This window comes from Salmo salar, chromosome 14 (genome assembly GCF_965601325.2).
Source record: "Salmo salar chromosome 14, fSalSal1, whole genome shotgun sequence".
Taxonomy (NCBI): Eukaryota; Metazoa; Chordata; class Actinopteri; order Salmoniformes; family Salmonidae; genus Salmo; species Salmo salar.
Genome location: NC_138304.1, coordinates 44,653,129 through 44,681,073, shown reverse-complemented (window position 1 = coordinate 44,681,073; position 27,945 = coordinate 44,653,129). Strand labels below are relative to the sequence as shown.

Genomic DNA, 27,945 nt, shown 5'->3' with positions numbered 1-27,945 from the left:
GCACCACTCGGGGGGCCATTCCTTTGTATTTGATGAGAATGTTGACTGGTTGACCCTGTGAGCTTGGGGGGAAATGTAGTTCTCTAATTTCATTAGCAAATAATAACTGGTGAATTTGTTGACCTCTGAATGTATGATTTTGAAATGGCTTACTAGTTATTGAAGCATATTATAAACTGGGTGGTTTGAGCCCTGAATGCTGATTGGCTGACAGCCATGGTATACCATGGGTATGACAAAACCTTTATTTTTGACTACTCTAATTACGTTGGTAGATATATCACAGCTAACAGTGATATATTTAAGCAATAAGGCACGAGGGGGTGTGTTATATGGCAAATATACGATGGCTAAGGGCTATATCCAGGCACTCCACTTTGCGCCATGCTTAAGAACAGCCCTTAGCCATGGTATATTGGCCATATACCACACCCCCTCGTGCCTTAACGCTTAAATATATCACTGTTAGCTGTGTGGTGTTAAAAGAAGGCAACCCAGTTAGGTTATTCTGTCCTCTCAGTTTGTGTGTGTGTTTGTGTTTGCAAGTCTGACAGCCTCTTCCTCAGCCATCAGCCCTATCCTGTCTCCTGTCTCCACCAAACTCAAGAGCAGTGTGACTGGGTACAAACCTCAGGAGGGTCAGTCATACAGTCCACGAAGGATGCAATGTAGAATTGCAAAATTTCAATCACTTTCCTAAAATTCCCAGGTTTTCCCAGAAATCTTGGTTGGAGGATTCATGGATTTCCTGCTTTTTCCATCCTGAATCAAGGAATCTTCCAACTGAGATTTTGTGAAAGCTACTGGAATTTTGCATCCCTAGTCACATTTCTTTGAAACGTACACTCACAACATGACCTCACTGTATCTATCATGAATACAACTCTGTTGTCTAATCCACCAGAAATCTAAGCCAGACCAGAGATGAACTTGGAGTCGGATAAAAAGCTGGATAAATTGGAGACCTTTTTGGGACGTCTGAACAGTAGAGGTTGGGGCTGACATTTTTCAGTTGTCTTTACCCACGCCATCGAGTTGCTAGCTTTTCAGTGGTGTATCCGGCTAAGGGTTTTTCAAGAGTGTGTTTTGGAGACGAGATCAAATATGGAATACCAGTGTAGCTTGTGAGGAAGGAAGCTATACAGTTAATCCAGTAGTCTGTTCCAGTAGTCTGTTCCAGTAGGAATTTGACCTTTTGTGTTTCTATCAGTGACAGATCATCAGGAGACCACTCTGACAGTGACAGAGAAGGCTGTGAAGGAGGTGATGAGGATGGACGATGAGATCTTCTCCAAGTTCTACCGTCACGTGGCTGACTTCCCATGCATGCCCAGCAGGATCGAGATCGACGATGATTTTGATGCCATCTTTGGCACTCAGGCACCAAAGTAAGCATAATAATGAAGTATTTGCTCTAGGGTTGCGAAATTCTGGTTGGAATATTTCTGGAATCAGGAAACTCTTTGGTCAGTGAAGACATATGGCATTGGGTGTAGTTACATTGCATGGAGTTTTACTACATCTACATGCCCTCTCTGTCTCTCCCTCCCTGTCCCGCTTTCTCCCTGTCCCGCTTTCTTTCTGTCCCGCTCTCTCTCTATCCTGCTCTCTCTCTCTCCCTCTGTCCCTCGCCCCGTCTCTTTCGCCTTTTTCCCTATCCAGGTTGACCTCAGCCTTAGCGCAGCACAAACGGGCAGTGAGACCGTCTAGGAACGTCCAGTCGTCTAAGAACCCTCTGAAGATGCTGGCGGCCAGGGAGGACATCAGACACGAGTACACTGAGCAGAGACTCAACATCGGCCTCATAGAGAGCAAGAGGATGAAGGATGAGAAGTGTGAGTGTGTGTGTGTATATGTTACATGTATGTGTGTTACATGTATTCGAGACCTTTATATTAAAATATTATGCTACTGTCATAGGAGCGTAAGTGTGTTGTAAGAGTACATTTATATTTAGGAAGTTTTACCTAAGCACAGAATCTGTGTGTGCACCCGTAATATTTGCACTCACTGCTCACTCATCCGCCTGTGTGTTTTAGTGAATACGAGTCCTCCTCCTGTGTGTTTTAGTGAAATACGAGTCCTCCTCCTGTGTGTTTTAGTGAATGCAAGTCCTCCTCCTGTGTGTTTTAGTGAATACGAGTCCTCCTCCTGTGTGTTTTAGTGAAATACGAGTCCTCCTCCTGTGTGTTTTAGTGAATGCGAGTCCTCCTCCTGTGTGTTTTAGTGAATACGAGTCCTCCTCCTGTGTGTTTTAGTGAATACGAGTCCTCCTCCTGTGTGTTTTAGTGAAATACGAGTCCTCCTCCTGTGTGTTTTAGTGAATGCGAGTCCTCCTCCTGTGTGTTTTAGTGAATACGAGTCCTCCTCCTGTGTGTTTTAGTGAATACGAGTCCTCCTCTTGTGTGTTTTAGTGAATACTAGTACTCAGATGTACTCAGATGCTGGGCTGGCCAGTAAGGAGAACTTAAACAACGTGAGTCTGAGGAGCGTCAACATCTCCGAGCAGATGTCCAACAACAGCGCTGTGCCCTACAAGAACCTCATGTTGATGCAGGTCAAAGGTGAGATTCCTACTGCGCTACTTATCTGCCCATAGTAAGGTTATAACATTTGCAGAAATACTGGTTGAAAGATTCCATCTTATTCCAGGAATCTTCCAGGATTTCTGGAAAACCTGGGAATTTTGTGAAAGTTACTGTATGTGTCTATAGTATCTTTCCCATTCATTTGACAAAGAGGCATGTAGATAGTACATATCCCACACTAATCGCCATTTTTGAGGTCCACTTTAAAACGTCTAACCAACTTTGGTTTTGGGGAAAGCTATCAGTTCAAAATCAGGATGTTGACATTGAGGTTGCTCAATGTCATAGTGAAAGCTAAACAGGACATTTTAGAGTGAGCATATTCCCTAGGTTTTTCCTGAATGAGGACAGGTTCTTTTATTTCTGGAGGACTCTGTATCATTGGACCAAATCAGTGACCTTGTTGTTAGTGTGTGCCCTGAGATTGGAAGGTGGGGGTTCCATCCCTGGTAAGGGTCTGCGTCAGTCTACAGCCTGTCCAGAGGTGAATACTTTTACGTCAAGCTGCGTTACTACAGAAACAGGAGAAACGGGCTCCATTCTTGTTCTGACAAGGCTTACCTTACTGCGTACATTGAGGTAGAATGTTGCATCACATGAAACACAGAGGTTTTTCACTGATGTGGTTCACCAAGGAGTGATACATTTATCCATCAGATAAGAGAGTGTCTGGGAGGGATGGAGGAGGAAATGGATTAGAGTTCAAAAGAGAAAGAGCGTCATGGCGGGATAGTTAAAACATGTAGTTTACACACATGCAAACAGTAGTGTGCAAAAGTTTTAGACGGGTGTGAAAAAATGCTGTAAAGTAAGAATGCTTTCAAAAATAGACATGTTAATAGTTTATATTTATCAATTAACTAAATGCAAAGTGAGTGAACAGAATAAAAATCTACATCAAATCCATATTTGGTGTGACCACCCTTTGCCTTCAAAACAGCATCAATTCTTCTAGGTACACTTACACAAAGTCAGGGATTTTGTAGGCCTATAATCAGGTCTATGATTAACCAATTATACCAAACAGGTGCTAATGATCATCAATTAAATATGTAGGTTGAAACACAATCATTAACTGAAACAGAGGAACAGGAGGAATACAACTGCGTGAGGAAAAGCCAAACTCGGCTAACAAGGTGAGGTTGCTGAGGACAGTTTAATCTCAAAAGTCATACACCATGGCAATACCGAGCACAGCAACAAGACACAAGGTAGTTACACTGCATCAGTAAGGTCTCTCCCAGGCAGAAATTTCAAGTCAGACAGGTGTTTCCAGATGTGCTGTCCAAGCTCTTTTGAAGAAGCACAAAGAAACGGGCAACGTTGAGGATCATAGACGCAGTGGTCGGCCAAGGAAACTTACTGCAGCAGATGAAAGACACATCATGCTGACTTCCCTTCGCAATCGGAAGATGTCCATCAGTGCCATCAGTTCAGAATTGGCAGAAAACTGTGAGACCCTGGTACACCCATCTACTGTCTGGAGAAGTCTGGTCAGAAGCCTTCATGGAAAATTTGCGGCCAAAAAGCCATACCTCCAACGTGGAAACAAGGCCAAACGACACAACTATGCATGAAAACACAGGAACTGGGGTGCAGAAAAATGGCAGCAGGTGCTCTGGACTGATGAGTCAAAATTTGAAATATTTGTCTGTAGCAGAAGGCAGTTTGTTTGCCGACGGGCTGGAGAGCGTCACATGAATGAGTGTCTGCAGGCAACAGTGAAGCATGGTGGAGGTTCCTTGCAAGTTTGGGGCTGCATTTCTGCAAATGGAGTTGGTGATTTGGTCAGAATTAATGGTCTCCTCAATGCTGAGAAGTACAGGCAGATACTTATCCATCATGCAATACCATCAGGGAGGCATCTGATTGGCCCCAAATGTATTCTGCAGCATGACAACAACCCCAAGCATACAGCAAAAGTCATTAAGAACGATCTTCAGCGTAAAGAAGATCAAGGAGTCCTGGAAGTGATGGTTTGGCCCCCACAGAGCCCTGATCTCAACATCATCGAGTCTGTCTGGGATTACATGAAGAGGCTGCCTAAATACACAGAAAAACTGTGGTTAGTTCTCCAAGATGATTGTGCCAACCTACCTGCCGAGTTCCTTCAAACTGTGTGTAAGTGTACCTAGAAGAATTGATGCTGTTTTGAAGGCAAAGGGTGGTCACACCAAATATGGATTTGATGTAGATTTTTCTTCTGTTCACTCACTTTGCATTTAGGCCAGCCCATATAATCTATTAACCTGTCTATTTTTGAAAGCATTCTTACTTTACAGCATTTTTTCACACCTGCCTAAAACTTTTGCGCTCACACACACACACACACACACACACACACACACACACACACACACACACACACACACACACACACACACACACACACACACACACACACACAGACTAAACTAATCCAGCCAAGAACAGCAGACTAAACTAATCCAGCCAAGAACAGCAGACTAAACTAATCCAGCCAAGAACAGCAGACTAAACTAATCAAGCCAAGAACAGGAGACTAAACTGACCAGAGGTCATTCTTGGCAATTACTGTTGTGAGGGAAAAATTATGTATTCACTTTATTTGTTGGATATGTAACAATTATTTACTTAACAAACTGCAAGATATTTCTGTCCTGCTAATGCTGTGTTTTATGGTCTCCACTCTAACACCCTGCAGCTAGTCTGGGTGTTGAGGACATGGGTTCTACTAGAGATAGCTTGAAGCTGACAATTGATTGATGTTGGTGATTAAAAGCTGGCATTCTATAGACAAGATGTGGTGTGTGTGACTCGAGATAGAGAGAGCCTGGAAGAGTTAAAAACAATGCCTCATTGTCTCATCTTCCTGGCATCTGGGAAACTAAGTAAAATACCATCCTGTGTAGATAACCAAGGTGGCTTATGGGAAGGTTAGAAATGACTGACTAAGCAATCTTGGTATCAGCTATATAAAAACTGTGCGTCATCTGTAAAGGCTAGACTCTCAGCCTAACAGTCAGTCAAGACTGGTGGGCTGACGGTCTCATTATTGCAATAATTAATCAATATTAAATAAAGATGATTGTTTGAAGAAATTCCAAGTCTCTCTCAGTACTGTCAAGCTAGGCGTATGGCACTCAAAGACATTTGCTATGCCCGTTTATTGACTTGCTGCTATGCCAGTTTATGTTTGCCTTATTGATGATGCACTAGCCATATATTTAGGCAGATCATTTCTTTTTACTTATGTTTTATACAGTATGATATAGTTATGTGTATTTCTGCATATGTACCAACATGTTCAAATAAACCTAAATCTATCACCCAGGGAGCCGTCAGGACACTCTTCTCATATAGTTTCTCGCTGTCTCTATCCTATCCAACAAAAAATACCTTTAACATTTTTATTTTTATCTGTAGCCTCACTCTTCTCTCTCTATCACCCAGGCCGCCGTCACGTTCAGACCAGACTAGTGGAGCCCAGAGCCTCAGCCCTGAACAGTGGAGACTGTTTCCTGTTGGTTACTCCTCAGCACTGTTTTGTCTGGATGGGAGAGTTTGCTAACGTTATAGAGAAAGCCAAAGTGAGTCCCCTGCTGTGTGTGTGTCTGGCTTTGGTGAAATCCATAGTGAGTCCCCATCTCCCTGTGCCAGACTGCGTCAGCGGTTAATAATGTCTTTCCCAGTCTCCCTGTGCCAGACTGCGTCAGCGGTTAATAATGTCTTTCCCAGTCTCCCTGTGCCAGACTGCGTCAGCGTTTAATAGTGTCTTTCCCAGTCTCCCTGTGCCAGACTGCGTCAGCGGTTAATAATGTCTTTCCCAGTCTCCCTGTGCCAGACTGCGTCAGCGTTTAATAATGTCTTTCCCAGTCTCCCTGTGCCAGACTGCGTCAGCGGTTAATAATGTCTTTCCCAGTCTCCCTGTGCCAGACTGCGTCAGCGTTTAATAGTGTCTTTCCCAGTCTCCCTGTGCCAGAATGCGTCAGCGTTTAATAATGTCTTTCCCAGTCTCCCTGTGCCAGACTGCGTCAGTGGTTAATAATGTCTTTCAGGATTAAGAAAATGTCTTGTTTGATAATCTTATTCCCCTGGGGTTGGGCTAGATGGAATTTGTGATTAAAAACTTTTGGGGCAGGCTGATGTTTAATAAGGCTGATGTTTAATAAGGCTGATGTTTAATAAGGCTGATGTTTAATAAGTTATTTTGGATGGGATTTTTAAATGACTCCTTATGTTACTTTATAGCATGTCTCCTCAAGTGACCATATTGAAGTAGCTGTATTGAAGTAGCCATAATGTCTTTGATAGGCGTTAGCTCTATGGGCCCTGGTCAAAAGTAATGCACTTTATCGGGAATAGGGAGCCATTTAGGGGCTCAGCCACATACTGTTGAGATGTTCTGCTCTCTCATTGGAGCAGAGAGCTGTGCCATCTGTTCCTACAGCAGCTCTTATTCCCCATGAAAAGTGTCCTGTTTGTGTGCAGTAGACAGTTTCAAACAGACTGTGGCTTGATTCGTCCAGGCTACTTGGCTTGATTCGTCCAGGCTACTTAGCTTGATTCGTCCAGGCTACTTAGCTTGATTCGTCCAGGCTACTTAGCTTGATTCGTCCAGGCTACGTAGCTTGATTCGTCCAGGCTACGTAGCTTGATTCGTCCAGGCTACGTAGCTTGATTCGTCCAGGCTACGTAGCTTGATTCGTCCAGGCTACTTAGTTTTTCTCAGTCCTTGTATTTATTTCACTAGCTCTAGTATTTAACTGGTATCAACTAGGGTATCATTAGGAAGACATTGAACTACAGTATGGAGACCCTTGACCTGTCAAGATGAATGCTGACTCATCATTACAACGTACAGTACTGCTGGTAGAACACACCAAGTAGGCTCTGACATTATAACCTCCTACAACAATGAGTCTGGTAATTACGAGGCTGTTGACATTGGTCATTGCAAGTAAATCTAAAGCCTAATCCCCTTACAAGGCTTACACGATTTCTATTCTACTGTATTTATGATATTGACGTGTGTATTTCAGGTTAGTGACATTTTCTCTGTGTTTGTGTGTGTGTCTCGTACTGTAGGCCTCTGAGCTGGCCACGTGTATCCAGACTAAGAGGGACCTGGGCTGCAGAGCGAGCCAGATTCAGACCATTGAGGAGGGGGTCAACCCCCAGAACCATGCAGCCACAGAGTTCTGGAAGACCCTGAGAGGACAGCAGACCTACCAGTGTAAGCAGCAGTGGCAGTAGTAGTAGCAGTAGTGTCCATGGCTGCGTCTCAATTCTCAACCCTTCTCCGAAAATGTTGCACTTGCACACTTCCTGTCATTGATCTAAACGCATTAGTGGAATCACTGGCTTGAGGGCGTTTCCACCATTGTTAAATCATGACGGCAATTGTGCACACTTTGGTAAATGGGTGGAGAATTGGGACTTTGTTCATTTAAAAAGATTTAGCTACATGTAATCTGAAGCCTTTATCTTCATATTTTATACCACCGTTGTAGATTATTCTTGATATTTTTGGTGTGTGTGTGTCAGCTGCGGGGCCACTGGAGGAAGATGAGCTGTTTGAGAGTGCCATCGTGGAGACTAACTGTATCTTCCGTCTGTTGGATGATAAACTGGTTCCCGATGATGGCCAGTGGGGGAAGGTTCCACGCACCACACTACTGGAATCCAAAGAGGTACCTGACTGGACTCATCAGGAACCACATATAGCAGACAACTCATAGTAGGAGAGCTGATCTAGGATCAGTTTAGCCTTTTAGATCACAATGATTAAGATTACATGGACAGGGGAGGACCTGATCCTAGGTCAGCACTAGCAGCTGATCCTATTCTGAGATGTCTGACACATATTATGGCCCCTGGTCCACAGGGTGTGTGTTATTTTGGTCCCATATCTCCACTGTGTGCCCCCCCTTGCAGGTGCTGGTGTTTGACTTTGGCAGTGAGGTGTATGTGTGGCATGGTAAGGAGGTGACTCTGGCCCAGAGGAAAGTAGCCTTCCAGCTGGCCAAACACCTGTGGAACGGAACCTTTGACTACACCTGCTGTGACATCAATCCTCTGGACCCTGGAGGATGTAACGCACGCATACCCTGGTAGGCTACCAACACACACACACACGCACACGCACATCAACGCGCGCGCACATCAACGCAACGTTGGTGTGTGTGTGTGTTGATGTGTGTGTACGCGCGCACCTGCACATACACACTCTCTCTCCACCACCCAGTCAATTCATCCCTCAGGGACAGTTTGTCCTAGAGGGGTTTATAACGTCTATAGGTCCTGTGCTAAAGTCTGCTCTCACTTTCTCTTACTGTGTGTGTGTGTGTGTCCACAGGAAGGGCCAGGGGCGTCCTGACTGGGCCATATTCGGCAGGCTGACACAACACAATGAGACAATCCTGTTCAAAGAGAAGTTTCTGGACTGGACAGACACTAAGAAACCACAACCAAAGAATAGCAACCAACAAGTCACTGAGCAGAAGGTATGTCCTCTTGACTCTCTCTCTCTCTCTATTTGTCTCTCTCTCGTTCTTTCTCTCTCCATCTCTTTCTTTTTCTTTCCCTCTCTTCCTTTTACACATATTTCGTTATTTGTTATGTTTTCATCAGACCCCATGACCCTAGTTTTCTGAATGATTCTCTCTCTCTCTCCATCCCCCTCCCTCCCTCTCTCTCTCTCTTCATCCCTCTCTCTCTCTCTCTCTCTCCATCCCTCTCTCTCTCTCTCTCCATCCCTCTCTCTCCCTCTCTCCATCCCCCTCCCTCTCCCCCTCCCTCTCTCCATCCCCCTCCCTCTCTCTCTCCCTCCCCCTCCCTCTCCATCCCCCTCCCTCCCTCTCTCTCTCCATCCCCCTCCCTCCCTCTCTCTCTCCATCCCCCTCCCTCTCTCTCTCTCCATCCCCCTCCCTCTCTCTCTCTCCCACTTTCTCTCCACCCCCAGGATTCGCCAGGGTGCGTGTGCAGGCCGTATGATGCAGCGTTGATGCTTCCTGTACTCCAGACAGCTGTCAGCACGGTGTTGGATGGGATGAACGTTGGCCGAGGCCACGGCTCTGTAGAAGGAGAGGACAGGATGAGGACTCTAGAGATCAGCACAGTGTCTGTAAATGTCTGGCACATCCTGGAGTTTGACTACAGGTCATTATCTCACCCTTTACTCGGGTTGCAACATTCTGGAAACTTTCTCAAAATTCCCAGGTTTTCCAGAAATCCTGGTTGGAATATTTCTGGAATCAGGAAATCCTCCAACAGGGATTTCTGGAAAGCATGTGAATTTTGGGAAAGTAACCAGACTTTTGCAACCCTTCCCGTACGGAGTGCTGTAGAAATCCAATGAATTATTTGTATTGTTCTTATCCCAGCCGGCTGCCCCAGCAGAGTATAGGCCAGTTCCATGAGGGAGACGCGTACGTTGTGAAGTGGAAGTACATGGTGAGCGCAGCAGTTGGGAAGATGCAAAACCCAGAGCTGAGGAGCACAGGCCTGGTGAAAGAACAGTGCTGCTACTTCTTCTGGCAGGGACGGAACTCCACCGTGAGAGAGAAGGGAACGTCAGCACTGACGACAGTGGAGCTGGAGGAGGAGAGAGGGGCCCAGGTACTGTCGACCCTAAATACTAAGCCTGTGTCTTAAATAGCACCCTATTCCCTATACAGTGCACTACCATACCAGAGTGCACTATATAGGGAACAGGGTGTTTGAGATGCAGCCTAATTTCATGTATACACGCATCTACTGTCACTGATCTGAGAGCAGCCTTAGATGAATATGTCATGTATGAGCCGTGTCCCCGTCGCTGTCCCTGACAGGTCCAGGTACAGCAGGGGAAAGAGCCTCCTTGTTTCCTGCAGTGTTTCAACGGGGGGATGATTATACACGGTGGGAAGAGAGAGGAGGAAGAGGAGAACACACAAAGTAAGGAAGGATCTAGCCCGTCTTCTGTACCAGTGGAGGCTGGTGTCACTTTAAATCAGAGGACTGGCTCATTCTAATGGTTGGAATGGAATTAATGGAAGTTCCCATTGAGGTCCATCCCATTCCATTAATTCCATTCCAGCCGTTACTATGACCTGTCCTTCCCTCAGCTGCCACCACTGGTATCTGTGATCAGGACAGTAGTGTGTACGAGTGCGTTCCTGAGCGACTACATTGCTGATGCATACCAGGTTTTACAATGCCTGGATAGGTGTTTTACATATCAGCTAACCACATTATAGCAATCTGGTGCCCGACGGAACAGTTGATGTAATAAAAAGCATGAGCAAGGGAACACGACCTATGTGTGTGTCATACTGACCACGCGCCTCTTCGTCTTCTTCTAGCTGAGTGGCGTCTGTACTGCGTGCGGGGGGAGGTCCCTGTAGAGGGACACCTACTGGAAGTTGTCAGTCACTGCAGCAGCCTTCGCTCCAGGAGCTCCATGATCCTCCTCAACGTCAACAAGGCCCTCATTTACCTGTGGCACGGCTGTAAGGCCCAGCAACACACACGGCTGGTGGGCCTCACCGCAGCTCAGAGGATTAAAGAACAGTGAGTCTGCTTCTCAAATGGCTCCCTGTTGCCTAAATAGTGCACTACTTTTGACCAGGGACTAGTGATCTTTCCTGACCATGTACTATGCTGACCAGGAAAAACTCTTGTGTAATGAAATGTGTAATACGGTATATCTCTGTCCCAAATGGCACCCTGTTCCCTATATAAAGCACTACTTTTGACCAGGGCCTATAGGGCTGTAGTCTAAAGTAGTGCACTATATGGGGAATAGGGTGCCATTTTGGACGACCGGTATAATGTAGCTATGATGTGACGCATGGCTGCTGTCTTTTAGATGTCCGTTGGAGGCGGGGCTCCACAGCAGCAGTAAGGTGACCATTACAGAGTGTGATGAGGGATCAGAGCCCACGGGATTCTGGGATGCTGTAGGGAGTAAAGACCGGAAAGCCTACGATTGTATGCTGCAAGGTATAGTACTGTTACACACACACACACTGAAATAACACTTAACAATATGGCAAACTGATTATCCGGGTTTAGGTACATGTTAAAACTGAGCATGAATTTTCTTGTTTTAGATCCGGGTAAATTCAACTTCACCCCTCGGCTGTTCAAGCTGAGCAGTTCTTCAGGGGAGTTTGTGGCTACAGAGTTCTTCCACCCCTCCAGAGCTCCAGACATGGTTAGCTCTCTGCCCTTCCTACAGGAGGACCTGTACCGAGCCTCCCAGCCTGGTGAGTCCTATTATACCATAGTAATACATTAGACCTGTACTAAGCCTCCCAGCCTGGTGAGTCCTATTTTACATCTGTAAGGACCTGTACCGAGCCTCCCAGCCTGGTGAGTCCTATTATACCATAGTAATACATTACATCTGTAAAGACCTGTAAAGACCTGTACTGAGCCTCCCAGCCTGGCGAGTCCTATTATAACGTAGTAATACATTACATCTGTAAAGACCTGTAAAGACCTGTACCGAGCCTCCCAGCCTGGTGAGTGTATAAGCCTCTCTGCTTGGCACTCAGCATTAAGGAGATGTCCTGTCTGTTGGAATGTTGGTGTACAAAATGGCTGCTCTGAGAACTTCCGCTTCCTGTATAGCTCTGTTCCTGGTGGATAACTTCCATGAGGTGTACCTGTGGCAGGGCTGGTGGCCCCAGGACAGCGAGAATCCCGGCTCTGCCAGGATAAGATGGGACATGGACAGGAAGTGTGCCATGGAAACGGTGCTGCAGTACTGCAAAGGTAGCATACCTGATGATGTTATCATCTCTGGCCTCTCTCAGTTAAGATAAGGTGCTTGATGTTTATCTTTTCAAGAACATTACATCTTAAAGACTGTTTTATTAAGTGCAGGTTTTCCTTTTCCAGTTTATATGCCCTTTGAACCCTGCACCCACAGACCTTTTCACTAAGGGCATGTCTCTAGTTAGGATGTGTTGCAAAACTTGCTGACTTCCTCCCGCAGTGAATAATGAGAAGAAGCCTCAGAAGTCGTATCTGATCCATGCTGGTCTGGAGCCTCTCACCTTCACCAACGTGTTCCCAAGCTGGGAGCACAGAGAGGACATTGCAGAGATCACTGAGAGGGTGAGTTATTCACTACACTGATCTGCCAACCCTTATACACACACACACACACACTCTGACCATAAGGGAGAGTTGGATAAGCTGACACAATTTTTACTTCCAGCATCACTACATCAAGGGAAACATAGTATTCTTTCTAACAAAGCTATCTATACTAAACAAAAATATAAACACAACATGTAAAGTGTTGATCCCATGTTTCATGAGCTGAAATAAAAGATCCCAGAAATGTACCATTTGCATAAAGCTTATTTCTCTCAAATTTTGTGCACAAATTTGTTTACATCCCTGTTAGTGGGCATTTCTCCTTCGCCAAAATAATCCATCCACCTGACATGTGTAGCATATCAAGAAGCCGATTAAACAGCAGGATCATTACACAGGTGCACTTTGTGCTGGGAACAATAAAACGTCACTCTAAAATGTACAGTTTTGTCACACAACACAATGCCACAGACAGGGGCGCCGCCAGGGATTTTGGGCCCCATGAAAAGATATCACATTGGGCCCCACCACCACAGGCCACACCATCTCTGCCCAATTACAGTAACCACACACCTCCAGAACCCAATCGACCGATTCAAATCTTTAAATAACTCTACTTTGCAGGCTTGCAACTCTCTTGTAGTCCAATATTTACTGTACGATATTTACTGACTGTGAGCTGTGAAAATATAACACTGTGCAGACATGCATGCAACATTCTGTATACAGTGGAATTCACTATTGATGCAAGACTGATACCCTCTATAAGAAATGTGCTAAAGGCCATCTTTTACAGTCTAAATGTCATTTGAATGGTAAATTCTTGAATGGAAAATTCTCTTAACATTAATGATTAACTAAAAATAATTTAATTGAACAGGTTAAGTTATATTTAACATGTATCATCTATAGAATGATATAACAAACAAAATAATCAAATCAGCAGCAGCTTGTTGAACTTAGTATACATACCAACCAGAAAATAACAGCTGTAAAAGTGGAAATGGAAAACAAAATGGAAATGAAAAGGCCTGATGGTGGCGCTAGAGGAAAGGTCAAGTGGTCACCAAATCAATAGGTTTCTTCCACTTGGGGTCTTGATTGTGCACAACAAATGTTATGTCAATCCAGCCATTACTTTGAGATATATCTTGTTCTCAGCCTGTGGGCATCGTGTGTTAGTGATCCAATATCCATAGCCATGCCATTTAACAGTTATCACTGGCCCTTGCTCAGTCTTACTCCCCAAGAGCCCAGCGCCGAGCCTTCTTGCTAGCAAAGTTACTGATCAGGTCTTTGAAGTCCAGCTTTCTAGCTAACTGACTTTCAATGTACAGCATGGCAAGACTGCAAAGTCTGTCCTGGGACATAGTGGACCTCAAATAGATCTTTTTTAATCCGTTTTTTAGTTTTCTGAAAGCTCTCTTGCCACCAGCAACAGTCACAGGCAGTTTGGAAAATATATGTAAAGCATTGCACACTTCTCCGAAAAGGCTTTGCATCTGCATTGTACATACTGCATTCAGGAGACCAAGAGGGGACAAGTTAGGGGGTAAAGTGGCAGCATATACAGTGTTCAGGTGTCTTACTTCATTTTGAAACTCAGGCGTAAGATCTCTGGAATACTTCATGATCAGTGGTTGACACACAGAAGGGACTTTATCCTCACTAATCTGCCCAACATTCAGAACAGCAGAAGATTATTCTACAATTTTTTCAGTGGTGTGGAACCTAGTGTCCAAGTCACTTATGATGTTGTCCATATCAGTAAAAACACTGTGCTCTGAAACACTGCTGCTGCACTGTCCTGAGCTGTCTCCTCTTCAGAGGTCTCATCATGGAATCTCTTCCTTTTCCTCTGTGTTCCCAAACACCGCTGCTGCACTGTCCTGAGCTGTCTCCTCTTCAGATGTCTCATCATGGAATCTCTTCCTCTGGCGGCTGTGTTTCTTGCTAAATTGAGGTGCAACAACCATTTGCATAGCAATCAGTGTTGCCTCAGACAGGAGAGACTCCCATCCATCTCTAAGAGCCTGCATCTCTTCCTTTAAGGCTCTGATATTGGTTGCCTCTGTGTCAAGTGAAATTTTTCCTGACTGGAGAATCACATTCCTATCCTCATTGCAGTACCTGCAATTATGCCAACTGACATGTCATCCAACACAATGCTGCTCACCTCCTTCTTCAGTTGGGAGACAGGGCTGGTTCAGGGGTATGGGGATGGGGAGACAGGGCTGGTTCAGGGGTATGGGGATGGGGAGACAGGGCTGGTTCAGGGGTATGGGGATGGGGAGACAGGGCTGGTTCAGGGGTATGGGGATGGGGAGACCGGGCTGGTTCAGGGGTATGGGGATGGGGAGACAGGGCTGGTTCAGGGGTATGGGGAGACGGGGCTGGTTCAGGGGGATGGGGAGACGGGGCTGGGTCAGGGGGATGGGGAGACAGGGCTGGGTCAGGGGGATGGGGAGACAGGGCTGGGTCAGGGGGATGGGGAGACAGGGCTGGGTCAGGGGGATGGGGAGACAGGGCTGGGTCAGGGGGATGGGGAGACAGGGCTGGGTCAGGGGGATGGGGAGACAGGGCTGCTGAGCCTGAAGCTGCATCTGTTGGGCCTGGCACCAGGCAGGAACAACTGATTTAGTATGAATAGCTTGCTAAAAGTTTGCCTGCATTGATTAAATGTCGGCTAAAAGAGCAGCGAAATGTAAACATTCAGAATTTTCTGTGAAGATATTAAAAAACTAATGTTAGGAGGGTAAAAGTAGCCTATTTCTCTATAGACTAAGCTGCATTAACAGGTTAATTTCCACCACTCACGGACTACACCCACCTTCCTTTGTGAAAAATTGGGTGACATACCGTCGCCCTTTTCTCTCGCCTGTCTTTCGTTTTCTTTCTTTTCGTTTTTGGAAGCCAGATTTTTCTTTAGGAAGCTGAGACATGATGCTCCACCGGCACTTCTCACTCACAATTCACTGCTAGCAAGTACCATTCACGCCTGGTTTGGTGGCAGGACCGAACCATTTAATGTAAATAGAGGGGGGGAGGTTGGGCAATACAGAGGCTCTCTGGATGTTTACTTTTTGCCAAACACAAGAAAAGAAAAAGGTTTGTTTTTTATTAGTTCATTGTAAATAAAATATTAATGATGATGATGATAGGTTAATAATTTAATATTTTTAAAAAATGATCTGTTTTAATAATTTAGGGCCCCTGTCAGTCACAGGCCCTTCGAATCCCCCCCATATGGCGCCCCTGGCCACAGATGTCTCAAGTTTTGCAGGAGTGTGCAATTGGCATGCTGACTGCAGGAATGTCAACCAGAGCTGTTGCCAGAGAATTTAATGTTTTAATTTTTCTACCATAAGCCACCTCCAACATCGTTTTAGAGAATTTGGCAGTACGTCCAACCGGCCCCACAACCACAGACCACGTTTAACCACGCCAGCCCAGGACCTCCACATCCAGCTTCTTCACCTGCGGGATTGTCTGAGACCAGCCACCTGGACAGCTGATGAAACTGAGGAGTGTTTCTATCTGTAATAAAGGCCTTTGGTTGGGGAAAAACTAATTCTGTTTGGCTAGGCCAGGCTCCCCAGTTGGCTAGGCCCCTGCCCAGTCATGTGAAATCCATAGATTAGGGCCTAATACATTTATTTCAATTGGCTGATATCCTTATATGAACCTTAACTCTGTAAAATCTTTGAAATTGTTGCATGTTGCGTTTTATATTTTTGTTCAGTATACATATATTTCTGGATGTTGTGTATACCTGGAAGTAATTTAGAATTCATGTCAACATAGCTTGTCTCTTGTAATGGTGCGTGGGTTTGTTCACCCGCCCGGAATTGCTAATAACCCATCCGCAACGGCCTGATTTATATGTGATAAAGTGAATATCTAAGGTCCACACCCAATCCTAACCCACTAATATAGAAAATGTGCTACAGACTACAATCAGACGATTAATTGATTTTAATTTTTTGGGCAGGGGGTGCAGGATTTTCTTTTGCCTGCTTTAGATAAGTTTCTGCTTATAATTTCTGACATTTTGGTAGGCTATTTATTAGTCAACTTGTCTATAATTAGATACATGCAGCTTCTCTGTCATTATATGTTTCCCTAGAGGACTAGTAAACCCTAAATCACCAGAATAATGTCATAAATCGTTAGGTTCATGCAGGTACATGCTAATAATTTTTTTACTCAATGTCCCTCTTCAGTGTCATTCAGTCTATTTTTCATCCCTTGTTGCTGCTCGAATGGACTTCTTCCCTTCTGCCACTTCCTTGACTGCTCTCTCAAGAACATCAAGAGGGGGCTAGACCCCTGCTTGTTTTACATTATACATGGGACATGATGCTGTCTGCTCTGTAACAAAATGTAATCACAATTTGTATGGGGTATGGTGGCCGTTGGCCATGTGGTAAATTGAGCCATTGGCTCAGCTTACCCCATGGCAAACATTTAGACTACGCTAGCCCACACGGCTACGCTAGCCCACACGGCTACGCTAGCCCACACGGCTACGCTAGCCCACACGGCTATGCTAGCCCACACAGCTACGCTAGCCCACACAGCTACGCTAGCCCACACAGCTACGCTAGCCCACACAGCTACAGTGCATTTGGAAAATATTCAGATCTCTTGACTTTTTCCACATGTTGTTACTTTACAGCCTTATTCTAAAATTGATTAAATAGTTTTTTCCACTCATCAATCTACACACAATACCCCATAATAACGAAGCAAAAACAGGTTTTTAGAAATATTACATGTACATAAGTATTCAGACCCTTTACTCAGTACTTTGTTGAAGCACTTTTGGCAGCGATTACAGCCTTGAGTCTTGGGTGTGACGCTACAAGCTTGGCACAACTGTATTTGGGGAGTTTCTCCCATTCTTCTCTGCAGATCCTCTCAAGCGCTGTCAGGTTGGATGGGGAGCATCGCTGCACAGCTATTTTCAAGTCTTTCCAGAGATGCTTGATCGGGTTCAAGTCCGGGGCCACTCAAGGACATTCAGAGACTTGTCCCGAAGCCACTCCTGCGTTGTCTTTGCTGTGTACTTAGTCGTTGTCCTGTTGGAAGGTGAACCTTTGCCCCAGTCTGAGGTTCTGAGTACTCTGGAGCAGGTTTTCATCAAGGATCTCTCTGTAGTTTGTTCCGTTCATCTTTTCCTCGATCCTGACTAGTCTCCCAGTCCCTGCCACTGAAAAACATCTCCACAGCATGATGCTGCCACCACCATGCTTCACCATATTGATGGTGCCAGGTTTCCTCCAGACGTGACGCTTGACATTCAGGCTAAAGAGTTCAATCTTGGTTTCATCAGACCAGAGAATCTTGTTTTTTTAGGTGCCTTTTGGCAAACTCCAAGTGGGCTGTCATGTGCCTTTTACTGAGGAGAGGCTTCCTTCTGTCCACTCTAACATAAAGGCCTGATTGGTAGATTGCTGCAGAGATGGTTGTCCTTCTGGAAGGTTCTCCCATCTCAACAGAGGAACTCTAGGTGCTCTGTCAGAGTGGCCATCAGGTTCTTGGTCACCTCCCTGACCAAGGCACTTCTCCCCCAATTGCTCAATTTGGCCGGGCGGCCAGCTCTAGGAAGAGTCTTGGTGGTTCCAAACTTCTTCCATTTAAGAATAATGGAGGCCACTGAGATCTTGGACCTTCAATGCTGCAGACATTTTTTTGGGACCCTTCCCCAAATCTGTGCCTTGACACAATCCTGTCTCGAAGCTTCACGGACAATTCCTTTGACCTCATGGCTTGGTTTTTGCTCTGACATGCACTGTCAACTGTGGGACCTTTATATAGACATGTGTGTGCCTTTCCAAATCCTGTCCAATCAATTGAATTTACCACAGGTGGACTCCAATCAAGTTGTAGAAACATCTCAAGGATGATCAATGGAAACAGGATGCAACTGAGCTCATCCCGAGTCTCATAGTAAAGGGTCAGAATACTTATGTAAATAAGGTATTTCTGTTTTTTTAAATGTTTTATAAATTTGCAAACATTTCTAAAAACCTGTTTTGTCATTATGGGGTATTGTGTGTAGATTGCTTAGGAAAATGTTTAATTGAATCATTTTTAGATTAAGGCTGTGACATAACAAAATGTGGAAAAAGTCAAGGGGTCCAAATACATACATTCCGAAGGCACTGAATGTGTATGTGACCAATTAAAATGTGATTTGATTTATTAACCCACACAGCTACACACACATTAAGCGTAACGCTCACACACACACACACTCACACACACACACACACACACACACACACACACACACACACACACACACACACATCCAAACATCATCCTCCTTTTTGGGACTATTTGAGTTGGTTTGTCTCTGTGTCAGGAGGTGGAGGTGTGTAACCAGATCATCCTGGTGGAAGATGTGCTGGCCAGGCTGTGCCAAAACACCTATCCCCTGGCTAATCTGTTGGCATGCCCACTTCCTGAGGGCGTCGACCCCCTCCACCTGGAGCTCTACCTATCAGACGAGGACTTCGAGGTGAGACCACACCCACTGATCAATGGCCATTCAGTTCCAACACACCCTGTGAGAATAGGATACCTTGATTTCAGGTTTAATGAGTTGGTTTTCCAGACCATTGTTAGGCCTGGTCCTGGACTAAAAGCACTTTCAATGGAGAATCTCAATTTCTTAAAAGCACTTCTCTTCTCTCTCACCATTCAACAAGAGAGGCCATCTCCCTCCCTGTGTGTTTATCTCTATTTACAGAATTCAACACCTACACAGAGCACACACTGAGGGGGGACAGAGTGGGGTCCAACGTCGGAGCTCTCTGTGTGCTCAAGAAATTAGTTCTCTCCCTGGGTGTCAGCTCCACTCCCCACACAGTCTGACCAATAGGATAGAAGGCCAGAGGGATGCTTGGCCAATGAGAGAGAGACCAAGGGCTGTATGCATAATGCATCTCAGAGCGCTGATCTGGGATCAGTTGGCCAATAAGAGAGACCAGGGGCTGTATGCATAATGCATCTCAGTGCGCTGATCTGGGATCAGTTGGCCAATAAGAGAGAGACCAGGGGCTATATGCATAATGCATCTCAGAGCACTGATTTAGGATCAGTTGGCCAATAAGAGAGAGACCAGGGGCTGTATGCATAATGCATCTCAGAGTGCTGATCTAGGATCAGTTTGACATTTTAGATCACAGTGAATGTCATTGATGTCATTGATGTGATTATCTTACCATCATTACTTTACGCTCCCTGGCTATTGATGTAACATATACGCTGGGAGTCAGGAAGCAGGTGCAGAAGGTGAGATTAATAAAGAAACGATGCAGATGAACAAACATGAGAGGCGTACAGAATGTGAGAGAAAACAATACTACCTAATGACTGACTGTCATCTGAGGGCTAAATGAAAGGGGGAGTAATCACGGAGGTAATGATGACCAGGTGTGCTTAATGATGGGGAACAGGTGTGTGTGTGTGTGTATTAATAATTGTCAGGGCCGGTGGTTACCGGTGACGTCGAGCGACAGGGAGGAAGCAGGAATAGGCGTGACAATTGACGTCTCATAGCACTGTAATAAACTGACTGATACCCAGGATCTAGAGTCCAAGCTAACTCCTCTTGCCTTTCAGGCTGGGTTCTAGGGGATTCAGAGAAGGTGAGTTGTTTGGGCTGAGGACCATGATGAATGAGAATGATCTGACTGTTCTTCCTCAAGGATACAGCATCCTCACTGAGCTGACTCACTCCTCTCTTCCTCTGGGCTGTCCTGCTTGCCCCTCTCTCTTTCGCTCTCTCTCTCCACCTGCGCTCCTCCTCCGCTCCTCCACCCCTCCACCTGTCTTTTCTTTCTCCACAGCGATGAGGAACACTGTGGATCACTTCTGTCTTTTTGGCATGGACTCCCAAATGTAACTACTTCTGTGTAAACTGTATTTCACTTTGAACTTGGAACTCTGGTGGGACCACAAACGGATAAAAAAAAAAATGACGGTTCACTATTTGACATTGTCCGAACTCAAAACAGTGCTATGTTAAAATGTACCACCTCACTCCATCTCTCATTGTATTAATTGGTTATCTTCTCCCCACGCAGAAAGCGTTGGACATGAAGAGAGAGGAGTACAAAGGATTACCAGGGTGGAAGCAAGTCAACTTAAAGAAGGCTAAAGGACTGTTTTAGTGTAAGTTAACCTGACGATGGTTGTGGAGAGAAGAAGAAATTCAACAACTCTTGGAGGACAGTGGAAGTTGATAAAATGCTTCTTTATTGTTAAGACCAACAAGTTTTGGCCCACGTTTTTCCATTCATCAGGTTGGTTGTGGAGAGAAGAGGACACAGAGACCGATGTAGGCCACCAGGCGGTGTCACCCATCCAGCCCTTCCCAGCGGTGTGACTGAACACCGCTGGTAGCTGGCAGCACTTTAAATCGGAAGATGGGATCATGGTTTGGGTGGAATGGAATCAATGGAACCCTATCAAACACATTGATTTTTACAAGAGTTTGATACAATTTCATTCACTCCGTTCCAGTCATTGTTATGAGCGTCCTCCCCTCACCAGCCTCCTCTGCTGAACACACTCTCAGGGACGATAAGTGGGAGAAGAGGACAGAGGCTGAGTTGGGGGAACTGCTAAGGTGTGCTAGCATCATGTTTTTACCTTTTGATTATGTAACTATGTAGGAAATTGAAAATCCTGCTTAGCACATTTTTTTCAGTGGCTTATCAGGAACTGTACAAGCAGGCCCTGCTCTCGCTCTTTCTCGCTGTGTGTCTCTTTCTCTTTGTGTGTCTCTCTGTCTCTCTTTCCATCTCTCTTTCTGTCTCTGTCTCGCTCTCTTTCTGTCTCTGTGTTTCATACTGTACTATGTTTCCTAGAAGCACTTGCTATGTCACCACTCCTGCCATGTGAGTTGAAGAGGACAGTCAGCAACTCTGGGAGGACAGTGGAAGTTGTTAAAAATGCTGCTTTATTGTTTAAAATAAACTCGTTCAAAACGGCCCGTAGCCTTCATCAGGGTTTTACACATAGAAAAATTAAGATGGCCGACAGAACGCTATACCATTGACATCATCAATGACATCGTCAGACACACCGCTGTGGTCTCTGGCTTGGTGGTGTTTGAAGTCTTTCATAGAATGTGTATTTACAGATTCAGAAAGTATTCATGACTTATTCCACATTTTGTTGTTATAGCCTGAATTCAAAATCTATAAAATAGATATTGTTCTCACCCATCTACACAAAATACTGCACAATGACAGTGATTTCAAATGAAATACAGAAATACACCCCTGAGAATACTTTACAAAAATGTGTAAAAATTCGACAAACATTTTGAAATGCATAATTTCACTTTGACATTATGGGGTATTATTGTGTGTAGGCCAGGGACAAAAAATACATCTAAATGTAATCAATTTTAAATTCCGGCTGTAACACAACAAAATGTGGAAAAAGTCAAGGGGCTGAATACTTTCTGAAGGCAATATATGTCAATATATGTAAAAATGTATTCAACTTGAAAGTTCTCTGTAGTATCTATATCAGTAGATTTTTTTTTCTTGTCTACAATGTCTCAAAAGGTGTTAACATGCCAAGTATGTACCTTTTTTTGATTCGCATTCTCTGGTCTGGTACCTGGGGCTGTCATAATGATGTCTCAGCTTCACAGGTACCTGAGAAATGCCAATGGTTGTATTTTTAAAGGCATGGAATTCTTTATGGGGGGGGGGGGGGGGAGTGATTTATTTGAATGTGCTGTATAGTGCCTTGCGTTTGTGTACAGTTTATATACAGAAATTGTAGTCTGCGTTTTCAAAGACTTTAGTGAATAAACAAAATAGAAAATCCCAAAATCCAAATAGATGTTAGTGTGTTTCTTTGATAGACGTCAGTGAATGCACAATTGTATTTTCTTGACTCTTCACATCCTCGTCTCCTTCTCAAAGCACATTCAAATAGATCTGAGGTTTTTCCCCTCGGTCTTCTCCAATGTGCTTTAAGAAGGAGGCAAGGAGAGGATGAGACAAATCAAGGAAATACAATTAAGATTCACTGTGTTGGATCTGATTGAATCGAGCCCTAAAACTTCCTTGACTTTGTAACAGTTTGTCTTATGCCCAGCAGGTGGTGCTCTTCGTCCTCAGAACGTTCAGTGGAGTTCTCGTAAGAGGCATGTATACATTTGCCAAGTCAACTCAACAACAAAAAAGAAACGTACCTTTTTCAGGACCTTGTCTTTCAAAGATAATTTGTAAAAATCTAAACTTCACAGATGTTCATTGTAAAGGGTTTAAACACTCTTTCCCATGTTTGTTCAATGAGCCATAAACAATTAATGAACATGCACCTATGGAACAGTCGTTAAGACACTAACAGCTTACAGACAGTAGGCAATTAAGGTCACAGTTATGAAAGAGGCCTTTCTACTGACTCTGAAAAACACCAAAAGAAAGATGCCCAGGGTCCCTGCTCGTCTGCGTGAATGTGCTTTAGGCAAGGAGGCATGAGGACTGCAGATGTGGCCAGGGCAATAAATTGCAATGTCCGTACTGTGAGACGCCTAAGACAGCGCTACAGGAAGACAGGATGGACAGCTGATCGTCCTCGCAGTGGCAGACCACATGTAACAACACCTGCACAGGATCAGTACATCCGAACATCACACATGCAGGACAGGTACAGGATGGCAACAACAACAACTGCCCGAGTTACACCAAGATCGCACAATCCCTCCATCAGTGCTCAGACTGTCTGCAATAGGCTGAGAGGCTGGACTGAGGGCTTGTAGGCCTGTTGTAAGGCAGGTCCTCACCAGACATCACCGGCAACAACGTCGCCTATGGGCACAAACCCACCGTCACTGGACCAGACAGGACTGGCAAAAACTGCTCTTCACTGACGAGTCGCGGTTTTGTCTCACCAGGGGTGATGGTCGGATTCACGTTTATTGTCGAAGGAATGAGCGTTACACCGAGGCCTGCACTCTACAGCGGGATTGATTTGAGGGTGGAGGGTCCGTCATGGTCTGGGGCGGTGTCACAGTATCATCGGACTGAGCTTGTTGTCATCTCAATGCTCAATGCATCTCAAGTCCCGTGTGGCTCAGTTGGTAGAGCATGGTGTTTGCAACGCCAGGGTTGTGGGTTCGATTCCCACGGGGGACCAGTACGGGAAAAAAATGTATGAAATGTATGCATTCACTACTGTAAGTCGCTCTGGATAAGAGCGTCTGCTAAATGACTAAAATGAAACGTAAAATGTGTGTTACAGGGAAGACATCCTCCTCCCTCATGTGGTACCCTTCCTGCAGGTTCATCCTGACATGACCTTCCAGCATGACAATGCCACCAGCCATACTGCTCGTTCTGTGCGTGATTTCCTGCAAGACAGGAATTTCAGTGTTCTGCCATGGCCAGCGAAGAGCCCAGATTGCAATCCCATTGAGCACATCTGGGACCTGTTGGATCGGAGGGTGAGGGCTAGGTCCATTCCCCCCAGAAATGTCTGGGAACTTGCAGTTGGAAGAGTGGGGTAACATCTCACAGCAAGAACTGGCAAATCTGGTGCAATCCACGAGGAGGAGATGCACTGCAGTACTTAGTATCTGGTGTCGACACCAGCTGCATTGACTGTTACTTTTGATTTTGACCCCCCCCTTTGTTCAGGGAGACATTATTCCATGTCTGTGGAACTTGTTCAGTTTATGTCTCAGTTGTTGAATCTTGTTACGTTCATACAAATATTTACACATGTTAAGTTGGCAGAAAAAATTTTGTAACCACATGTGTCATTGGCTTCATCAGTAAGTGCATTGATGACGTCGTCCCCACAGTGACCGTACGTACATACCCCAACCAGAAGCCATGGATTACAGGCAACATCCGCACTGAGCTAAAGGCTAGAGCTGAAGCTTTAAAGGAACGGGACCTAACCCGGAAGTTTATAAGAAATCCTGCTATGCCCTCCGACGAACCATCAAACATGCAAAGAGTCAATACCGGACCAAGATCGAGTCGTACCTCACTGGCTCTGATGCTCGTCGGATGTGGTGGGGCCTGCAAACCATTACAGACTACAAAGGGAAGCACAGCCGAGAGCTGCCCAGTGACACGAGCCTACCAGACGAGCTAAACTACTTCTATGCTCGCTTCGAAGCAAATGACACTGAAACATGCATGAGAGCACCAGCTGTACAGGAAGACTGTGTGATCACGCTCTCCGCAGCCGATGTGAGTAAGACCTTTAGACAGGTCAACATTCACAAGGCTACAGGGCCAAACAGATTACCAGGACGTGTACTGCGAGCATGCGCTGACCAACTAGCGAGTGTCTTCACTGACATTTTCAACCTCTCCCTGTCCGAGTCTGTAATACCAACATGTTTTAAGCAGACCACCATAGTGCCTGTGCCCAAGAACACTAAGGTAACCTGCCTAAATGACTACCGACATGTAGCACTCACATCTGTAGCCATGAAGTGCTTTGAAAGGCTGGTCATGGCTCACATCAACACCATCATCCCAGAAACCCTAGACCCACTCCAATTTGCATACCGCCCCAACAGATCTACAGATGATGCAGTCTCTATTTCACTCCACACTGCCCTTTCCCACCTAGACAAAAGGAACACCTATGTGAGAATGCTGTTCATTGACTACAGCTCAGCGTTCAACACCATAGTGCCCTCAAAGCTCATCAATAAGCTAAGGACCCTGTGACTAAACACCTCCCTCTGCAACTGGATCCTGGACTACCTGACGGGCCGCCCCCAGGTGGTAAGGATAGGTAACAACACATCCGCCATGCTGATCCTCAACACAGGGGCCCCTCAGGGGTGTGTGCTCAGCCCCCTCCTGTACTCCCTGTTCACTCGTGACTGCACGGCCAGGCACGAGTCCAACACCATCAGTCAATTTGCCGATGACACAACAGTGGTAGGCCTGATCATCAACAACAATGAGACAGCCTACATGGAGGAGGTCAGCGACCTGGCTGTGTGGTGCCAGGACAACAACCTCTCCCTCAATGTGATCAAGACAAAGGAGATGATTGTGGACTATAGGAAAAAGAGGACCGAGCACGCCCCCATTCTCATTGATGGGGCCGCAGTGGAGCAGGTTGAGAGCTTCAAGTTCCTTAGTGTCCACATCACCAATAAACTAACATGGTCCAAACTAACATGGTCCAAGCACACCATGACAGTTGGGACTGGGCACGACAAAACCTATTCCCCCTCAGGAGACTGAAAAGATTTGGCATGGGTGCTCAGATCCTCAAAAGGTTCTACAGCTGCAACATCGAAAGCATCCTGACTGGTTGCATAACTGCCTGGTATGGCAACTGCTCGGACTCCAACCGCAAGGAACTACAGAGAGTAGTGCGAACGGCCCAGTACATCACTGGAGCCAAGCGTCCTGCCATCCAGGACCTCTATACCAGGCGGTGTCAGAGGAAGGCCCTAAACATTGTCAAAGACTCCAGCCACCCTAGTCATAGACTGTTCTCTTTGCTACCGCACGGCAAGCCATACCGGAGCACCAATTCTAGGTCCAAGAGGCTTCTAAACAGCTTCTACCCCCAAGCCATAAGACTCCTGAACATCTAGTCAAATGGCTACCCAGACTATTTGCATCCCACCCTCCCCACCACTGCCACTCTCTGTTGTCATCTATGCATTGTCACTTTAATTAACTCTACCTACATGTACATACTACTCTGTACCGCCCCCCCTCCCCGTATATATTGTTCTTTTTTTACTGCTCCTCTTTAATTACTTGTTGTATTCTACACCTGTTGTATTCGGCGTATGTGACTAATACAATTTGATTTGATATATCATTTAAATGAATTAACGTTCTTGGACTTACCCTATGCTTCCCAAGTCTGCATGTGCCTTACTGATGAGGAACATTAATTTGTCTGCTGTATTGCTGGTGATGGACTTCACTCCAAATTCACATTTTCTGGGTTTGTGTTTGGCGAAAGCAACAAGCAAGTCCTGTACTTTCTCATCAGAGAAGTTGTTCTTACGCAGACTGAAAAATATGGACTAATTGGAGTTAGGCACAGAAAACACCCTTTTAAAAGTGAGCAACAAACAGTCCCTCTAAAAACATCCAGAGAGTAACATGAACATTCCCTCTAAAAACATCCAGAGAGTAACAGAAACATTCCTTCTAAAAACATCCAGAGAGTAACAGAAACATTCCTTCTAAAAACATCCAGAGAGTAACAGAAACATTCCTTCTAAAAACATCCAGAGAGTAACAGAAACATTCCTTCTAAAAACATCCAGAGAGTAACAGAAACATTCCTTCTAAAAACATCCAGAGAGTAACAGAAACATTCCTTCTAAAAACATCCAGAGAGTAACAGAAACGTTCCTTCTAAAAACATCCAGAGAGTATCCAGAGAGCATCCAAGCAGTATGTAAACATTATCTAAGTGACCGTTGTTCAATGAATCTATGTAGATAGGGCAGCAGTCTCTAATGTGCAGGGTAGAGTACTGGGTGGTAGCCAGCTAGAACAGTGACTAAGGTTCAGGGTAGAGTATTGGGTGGTAGCCAGCTAGAACAGTGACTAAGGTTCAGGGTAGAGTATCAGGTGGTAACCAGCTAGTAACAGTGACTAAGGTTCAGGGTAGAGTACCTGGGTGGTAACCAGCTAGAACAGTGACTAAGGTTCAGGGTAGAGTACCTGGTGGTAGCCAGCTAGAACAGTGACTAAGGTTCAGGGTAGAGTACCGGGTAGAGTACTGTCTTTGCCTTCTAGATGGTAACAGGATGAACAGGCTGTGGCTCGGTTGCTAGAGGTCCTTGATGATCTTCTCTTGGCCTTCATGTGACACCGGGTGCTATAGATGTCATGGAGAGCAGGCAGTGTGTCCCTTGGTGACGTGTTCGGCTGATCGCACCACCCTCTGGAGAGCCTTGCTGTTGTGAACGGTGCAATTGCCATACCAGGCGGTGATACAGCCCGACAGGATGCTCTCAACGTTTCATCTGTCGAAGTTCATACAGGTCTTAGGAGCAAAGCCTAATTTCTTCAGGCTCCTGAAGTTGAAGAGGCACCATTGCACCATGCTGTCTGTGTGAAGGGCCCATTTCAGGTTGTCAGTGATTTGCATGCCGAGGGACATTCATCTTTTGAACCTCTCCACTGCAGCCCCGTCGATGTGGATGGGGGCGTGTTCTCTCTACTTTCTCCTTTAGTCCACAATCTTCCTTTTGTTGACGTTGAGCGAGAGATTATTTTCCTGGTACCTCTCCCCGCAA

At 45.4% G+C, this 27,945-nt stretch overlaps 1 protein-coding gene across 17 annotated transcripts in view; it reads left to right on the top strand.

Moving 5' to 3' along the window:
• The window catches only part of LOC106569572 (supervillin), a 93,248-nt gene extending 70,720 nt beyond the window's left edge, over positions 1-22,528 (top strand). For 9 of the 17 annotated variants that reach the window (XM_045694418.2, XM_045694411.2, XM_045694408.2 and 6 more), the window contains 17 exons: positions 1,211-1,388; positions 1,663-1,835; positions 2,415-2,564; positions 6,021-6,157; positions 7,656-7,803; positions 8,115-8,260; positions 8,505-8,680; positions 8,926-9,073; positions 9,532-9,728; positions 9,953-10,187; positions 10,400-10,505; positions 10,913-11,120; positions 11,419-11,552; positions 11,663-11,818; positions 12,186-12,329; positions 12,553-12,674; positions 19,030-22,528. In XM_045694418.2, the coding sequence (XP_045550374.2) occupies positions 1,211-1,388; positions 1,663-1,835; positions 2,415-2,564; positions 6,021-6,157; positions 7,656-7,803; positions 8,115-8,260; positions 8,505-8,680; positions 8,926-9,073; positions 9,532-9,728; positions 9,953-10,187; positions 10,400-10,505; positions 10,913-11,120; positions 11,419-11,552; positions 11,663-11,818; positions 12,186-12,329; positions 12,553-12,674; positions 19,030-19,446 (2,975 nt within the window). In that variant the 3' untranslated portion in view covers positions 19,447-22,528. The remainder of the gene's footprint in view (positions 1-1,210; positions 1,389-1,662; positions 1,836-2,414; positions 2,565-6,020; positions 6,158-7,655; positions 7,804-8,114; positions 8,261-8,504; positions 8,681-8,925; positions 9,074-9,531; positions 9,729-9,952; positions 10,188-10,399; positions 10,506-10,912; positions 11,121-11,418; positions 11,553-11,662; positions 11,819-12,185; positions 12,330-12,552; positions 12,675-19,029) is intronic. The other 8 variants (XM_045694414.2, XM_082961001.1, XM_045694415.2 and 5 more) reach the window with 7 other exon arrangements.
• The last annotated feature ends 5,417 nt before the right edge of the window (positions 22,529-27,945 follow it).